Source organism: Chiloscyllium plagiosum, chromosome 29 (assembly GCF_004010195.1).
Source record: "Chiloscyllium plagiosum isolate BGI_BamShark_2017 chromosome 29, ASM401019v2, whole genome shotgun sequence".
Classification (NCBI taxonomy): Eukaryota; Metazoa; Chordata; class Chondrichthyes; order Orectolobiformes; family Hemiscylliidae; genus Chiloscyllium; species Chiloscyllium plagiosum.
This window is the reverse complement of record NC_057738.1, coordinates 9636909-9644131: the sequence shown is the minus strand read 5'-3', so window position 1 is coordinate 9644131 and position 7223 is coordinate 9636909. Positions and strand designations below refer to the sequence as shown.

At 39.9% G+C, this 7223-nt stretch overlaps 1 protein-coding gene across 6 annotated transcripts in view; it reads left to right on the top strand.

Moving 5' to 3' along the window:
- Window positions 1–6686, top strand: part of kif13a (kinesin family member 13A) — a 329481-nt gene extending 322795 nt beyond the window's left edge. For all 6 annotated transcript variants that reach the window (XM_043719134.1, XM_043719129.1, XM_043719127.1 and 3 more), the window contains one exon: window positions 5175–6686. In XM_043719134.1, the coding sequence (XP_043575069.1) occupies window positions 5175–5458 (284 nt within the window). In that variant the 3' untranslated portion in view covers window positions 5459–6686. The remainder of the gene's footprint in view (window positions 1–5174) is intronic.
- Window positions 6687–7223: the final 537 nt, after the last annotated feature.

Sequence of the window (7223 nt, the reverse complement as noted above, 5' to 3'; positions counted from 1 at the left end):
GGGAGCAGATACGGCGGAGGCGGAGGAATTGGGAATACGGGATGGCATTTTTGCAAGAGATAGGGTGGGAAGAGGTGTAATCCAGGTAGCTGTGGGAATCGGTGGGTTTGTAAAAAATGTCAGTGTCAAGTCGGTCGTCACTAATGGAGATGGAGAGGTCCAGGAAGGGGAGGGAGGTGTCAGAGATGCCTTGTTCTCAACTGTACCAGTCTCAGATTATAATCTTTTCTGACTATCTCCCTGGGTACCCCACCCCCCCACTTACTAGTTTAAATCCTCACAAGCAGCTCTAGCAAATCTCCCTGCCAGTATATTAGTCCCCTTCCAATTTAGCTGCAATCCGTCCTTCTTGTACAGGTCACTTCTGCCCCAAAAGATCTTCCAATGATCAAAAAATTTGAATCCTTCTCCCGTACACCAGTTCCTCAGCCATGCATTCATCTGCTCTATCCTCCTATTCTTGCCCTCACTAGCTCGTAGCACCGGGAGTACTCTAGATATTACTACTCTCGAGGACCTCCTTTTTAAATTCCTGCCTAACTCTCTGTAATCTCCCTTCAGAATCTCAACCTTTTCCTTCTCTATGTTATTGGTTCTAATGTGAATAGATCTTTCAGACAGCTGCCATTTTTTTGTGTTGTAAAATGTCTCCGACTGACCAACTAAATAATAGTCTCCAAGTATATTTTCATGTAATTGTCTTCAATATTTATCTCCAGCCCCATTCCTGTCTCCTTTACTATTCCACCTGCATAGTGATGTGTGTGTAGACACTTGACTTCTCCCACTTCTGCCAGTATTATTGGAGCTATATGCTAATGATCCAGATTCACTTTCCAGTTGCGGAGAGTCACTGAACCTTTGCTTACCTACTGCAACATTGGGATTTAAAATCAGGAAGTAACCGCTGTGTTATGTAGATACGTAATGCATTTAAATACTTGGTGCAGGTTTGAGGACACTGGCTGCCTTTACTTGCAACGAACCTGAGATACAGAGGCCAGCTGTAGAATGCCTGACACCTGTCCAAACCCGACATTGGTGTCTGTACGTTTCATGTATATGCCCCTCTGTTCTACAACATTGAAATTGCTATGGAGATCTAGAGGAATTTGCAGTAATCGGTGCAAAATATGAAACACCAGCAGATGTAGGCCATTTAGTACCTCAAGCCCGCTCAGCCATTCAATAGGATTTTGGCTAATCTATTTATGTTTTGAATTCTGGGTTTCCACCCACTCCCAATTAGCCTTTGATTTCCTTGACTTAACAAAAATCTTATCACTCCAACAAACAAAATTCAATGACCACACATCCCCTGCCTTCTGAAAGTCTCTCAACCTTTTCAAGAGGAAAACATTCCACTCATCTCTGACCTAAAAGGGAGTCAGCCTCCTAATTTTAGAACAATGTCCCGTATTTCTGGATTCTTCCACCAGGAGGAAAGTAATTTCCATATCAGCCTTGTCAAGCCCCCTCTTTGCATTTCAATCAAGTGACCCCTCACTCGTCTAAACTCTATGGAAAACAAGCCCTGTCTGTCTAACCTTTCGCTCATTCCAGGTATTAGATTAGATTACTTACAGTGTGGAAACAGGCCCTTCGGCCCAACAAGTCCACACCGACCCGCCGAAGCGTAACCCATCCATACCCCTACATTTACCCCTTTACCTAACACTACGGGCAATTTAGCATGGCCAATTCACCTGACTTGCACATCTTTGGACTGTGGGAGGAAACCGGAGCCCCCGGAGGAAACCCACGCAGACACGGGGAGAACGTGCAAACTCCACACAGTCAGTTGCCTGAGGCGGGAATTGAACCCGGGTCTCTGGCGCTGCGAGGCAGCAGTGCTAACCACTGTGCCACCGTGCCGCCCACAATCCAGTAATTCTCCTCTGAGCTTCTTGCAATGTATTTACATTCTTCCTTAAATAAGGAGAACAAATATGCATTGAACTCAAGGCATGGTCTCACCAGTGACCTGTACACTTGAACCAACATCCCTACTCTGATATTCTTCGCAGGGTCGGTATGGACTCGAAAGGCTGAAGACCTGCTTCCACACTGTAGGGATTCTATAATAAATTGTTCAACATGATTTCTTTTTCACAAAACTGTGCTTACTTTCCTGATTACTCATAACCCAGTTATAACCTCTTCAATAACTCTCACCTTTCCCATGATAGACTTAAAGGTAATGAGCCAATAGTTTCATGTGTCCTGTCTGCCTAGCTTGAATAGAAGGATTACATTTGCTATTTATCAGGTTGATGGTACTTCTAAAATCTAATCAACTTTGGAAAATTAACACTCATGTGTCTATTACCTTTATTAGTAATTTATTTTAAGGCCTTCAGGATGAAGTCCACAAGGTCTGGGACCTGTCAACTCCCAGCTGTCAGTTTTGTTGAATGATGTCTCCCTGGTGATTGTAATTTCATAAAGTTCATCTCTTCCTTCTACTTGCTGAATTGCAGCAATTATCTCTATAGGGAAAGCAAAAGAAAAAAAACTTGTTAATTTCATCAGCCATTTTCTTGTTATCTCTAACTCCTCATTCTTGCTTTCTGGAAACCAACTTTATTTACTTTTTCCAACTTTTTCCAATTTAGATACTTGCGGAAATTTTTGCCAGTATTTACATTTATGTCCAGCTTCCTCGTGTACTCTTAATTTCTTTTGCTTGATTAACTATTTAGTCATTGGTCAGTATGTAAAGAACAGCAGATAATCATCTGATCTACCATTCATCTTCATGCAAATTTTATGCTTTTCCTCAAGTTTGATGCTTTGCTTAATTTTTCTAATTAACCACCGATGAGAGAGCCTCTCATTTGAATTTTTTTAAAAGTAGGAATATATTAATTGTGAGAATTCTTAAATATCACCTTAAATGCCTGCAGTTGTTTCTCTGCTGATCTGTTTTGTAGTCAAATGTTCCAGGGGCCAGGCAGCACGGATTTGTGAAGGGTAGGTCTTGCCTTACAAGTCTGATTGAATTCTTTGAGGAGGTGACCAAGCATGTGGATGAGGGGAGAGCAGCGGATGTAGTGTACATGGATTTTAGTAAGGCATTTGATAAGGTTCCCCATGGTAGGCTTATGCGGAAAGTCAGGAGGCATGGGATAGAGGGAAATTTGGCCAATTGGATAGAAACCTCAACATGAGGTCCCAACTCCTACACTCAAAGGACTGAGCAGTTGAGGCTAGCATGCCAAACACCTTTTTAACCATCCTGTCTACATGTGATGTGAACGTCCAAGATTATACACCTGAACCCCGAGGTCCCTCTGTTCCACAACACTACCCAAGGCACTGTCATTAATTGAATAAGCCCTATGCAGGATACAGGGTTAATGGTAGGGTTCTTAGTAAGGTGGAGGAGCAGAGGGATCTTGGGGTCTATGTTCATAGATCTTTGAAAGTTGCCACTCAGGTGGATAGAGCTTGTAAGAAGGCCGATGGTGTTTTAGCGTTCATTAGCAGAGGGATTGAATTTGAGTCGTGAAGTGATGTTGCAGGACCTTGGTTAGGCCACGTTTGGAGTACTGTGTGCAGTTCTGGTCACCTCACTTTAGGAAAGATGTGGAAGCTTTGGAGAGGGTGCAGAGGAGATTTACCAGGATGTTGCCTGGAATGGAGAATAGGTCGTACAAGGATAGGTTGAGAGTGCTAGGCCTTTTCTCATTGGAACGGCGAAGGATGAGGGGTGACTTGATAGAGGTTTATAAGATGATCAGGGGAATAGATAGGGTAGACAGTCAGAAACTTTTTCCCCAGGTACAACAGAGTGTTACAAGGGGATATAAATTTAAGGTGAAGGGTGGAAAGTATCAGGGGGATGTCAGGGGTTGGTTCTTTACTCAGAGAGTGGTGGGGGCATGGAATGCACTGTCTGTGGGAGTGGCAGAGTCAGAATCATTGGCGACCTTTTAAGCGGCAATTGGATAGGTACATGGATGGGTGCTTAAGCTCGGACAAATGTTCGGCACAACATCGTGGGCCGAAGGACCTGTTCTGTGCTGTGTTGTTCTATGTTCTGTGGGACGTCAGCTACCTCAGCTTTCCTGCCCACATAGTTGTCCTTATACAAGTTTTAAAATAATAGTTTTAGTTGCAAACTACTCCCTTTCAAATTGGATGTAAGATGTGAATATCTTGTAGATGCTCTTGCCGTCATGGTCTTTTTATTCTGAGGTCATGAATCAACCCTGTCTCATTACAGAGGACCAGTCTGGTAAAGCCTGCTTCCCGCTCAGTTCCAGAGCTAGTTGCTCTTGGATTGCTTTGGAGAAAATATGTTATGAACTGTTCATCCAGGTTACTGTTGCCACCCTGACCTTTCCAGTTTCAGTATAGATTAAAATTCCCCAAGGTTATGGTTATCCTGTTATCACAAGAACCCAATATTTCTTCTTGCATACTTTGTTCTATATTATGGCTACTGTAAAGGAGCCTGTAGACCACTTCCACGAGAGACTTCTTCTCATACTATTCCTCCTCATCTCCCAAACCAATTTTATATCCTGATATTGTGAACCAAGGTCATCTTTAATTAACAGTGTTATGTCTCCACTTTTACATAGCTTCCTATTCTTCTTGAATCATAAACTGCACAGTGTTGTTTAGGACTGACAATAAGAGAAGATGTAGACATCATGGTAGTATCCAAATAAAATAACTGTCCATTTAGTCCAGCTCCCTGGTCTCAATCCATACAAGATCTTCCCTACAAGTAGTGAATAGTGCTGTCCAGATCATAATTAGCTGTGTGATTTTATTGTCCACATATCACATGAGGCTGTTTTGTCAATTACCTTATAACTTTTTTTTGTCATTGGAAACAGACTTACATTTGTCCAACCAAAAACATCCGTGCATATGAACACGTCTGTTGAATCTTTCTTTAACCTTCATCGCTCCAGTGATAACAGCTCTGAATTGAAATTAACTGAGCTACATTGTATGTTCACTTGTATATGATACCACTAGCCTTAAAATATTTATTTGAAACAGCCTACTCTTTTCTATTTGAATATACCACATTTTTATCATGTTAATGTAATGAAAAGTTGTCCACACTATCTTGTACATTTGATGTTGCCATAGAACATGCAGACAGTGAGGCTTTATTTAAATCTCATGTTCTTGTATTTTCAACTGTCATGCAGGCAAACATCAGGGTACTATTGAAGGAAAAGAATATTTTCACTGCAGTCCCCGTTGTGGTATATTTGTACGCCCAAACCGGCTCATCCAGGTCTCCAACACGATAAAGCAGCATAGCAGCACATTTCAAACTCAGACATCCTCAAGTCATGAAAGACAGAAAGTTGTCAGCCTTGGTAGATCACAGGTGACCTCATCGACTAAGCCCGATGGAACAATGCTACACCAGTCGGAAGATGCAGCACCCTCCAAGAAACAAAACAACAGGAAATCGTGGGTTAACTGAACTACAATGTTTGCACTTATGACACATCACTGTATAGACCTCTTAATGGAGTATTTTATAGATTGTACAGTGTTGTTTTGTTTATATCACTGACTCTGTGACATAAAGGATAGAATGAAATCTTTAATATTTTTCCTTTTTTGAAAGAAAAGTATATTATATGTCAGTAACAAAAGATAGAGACTAAACTATGGCTTTGCTGAATAAAACTTAAGATTTCAGTTAAGAGAGCACCAGCTTCTGTATTACAAATTAACATTTGAGATGTATTTTAATCAGGAAATAGATATTTTATTAATAAGAAAAATGAGATGAAAATCATGAAGATCTCTAAACCTGTTTTTAATTACCAAAGATTTATTAGATTCAGGAGCCTTTTAGATTTTTTTGCCGTTTGTAAAACTGTATTCTAACATTTTAGGCACCTTTTGATGTTTTTATTAACTCGTTATGTTTTCTTTACTCTGTATTAAGCTGCCTTATTTCTGCGTCTATTAAGCACATGAAGCAAAACTGACTGTTGAATCCAGTTTTTGTCTTCCAAAGCTTGCTACTGTGCTGACTTGGCTTCACATGGGTGCACATTCAACTGTCATGTTGGACCCTTTGCCTGAAGCTTTGTATGTTACAAGTTGAAACACTAATACCCTGATTTGCCTGTTAGGCAGTTTAGTGCTTAAACAGTGTTATTGCAGGAATGCAGGGAACAGACTGGAGATTTGTTTTAAAGGTTTACGAAAGTAAGTATGCATGCACTTGCTGAAAAAAGCAAAGTAATGGTACATTTTTGCAACAATGTTGTGTGTATAATGAAAGATCACAATGGAGGATTTGGTTTAAATAATTTATACACAATGTTATATATACTAAAGGGTTTTCTGCATCCCATTGCAGTAAAAGAAGGGTGTAATCTGATGGACTAAAGACAATTTCAGAAAGCCATCCAATGTACATAAAGAGTTGTGCAAAATTGTAAGGGTACTTAAGAGTCAGTCTGTTTGAAAAGAAATATGATGCATGATAACTGTTAATTTTGATCTGAAAAAAACTTGGGGCTTGCTCAAGAGCTGCTGTTCTGAATTAGTCTTGTGTATATATATTTACCTCTCAGAGTTTTTGTATTACTATGTACAGAGTTGTAATATATATTTGATTTCAGCAATACTGTATTTAATTGTTACAGGGTTTGTGTTTTAGAATACATACTGTACTTCAACCTGGAACTGTTGATCAATTGTGTGAAGTTTGTTTGTATGTTAGTGTCTTGAAGGTGGAAATCTCACCAAATTTCTACCTTTTTAAATACCTGATGATCCAACAAAATGGTTCCATGTAGATAGTTCAGGTTTACAGTATTATAAGTGGGAATCCAGTTAAAGGGCTGTCTTACGTCACTGTCAATTGGCTTCTGTTTCATATTAATCAAAGGTGAGCAGTATAACTGCAATTAGAACCACAATTTGGATTGAGATTGACACTTCGGGAGAAAATGTCTCCAACTCGACAAGTGCAACATTATCTTTTCTACTGATGTGATTCACTATTGTGATGGTAATATTTTAATATTAGGAAAGAACTAACTTAACCATGGATACAATTCTGCAAGGTTGCTATCCAATGTGAGATATTTTAAGCCAAATTGAAGTTCCACAAAACCACCTGTAAAATGGCTATACATTTTTGCAGTAAGCTGTACAAGAACATGTACTTCTCTGTGGGGATCAAATATCTTCTACTTTACCATCAAGGACTAAACAATTAACTA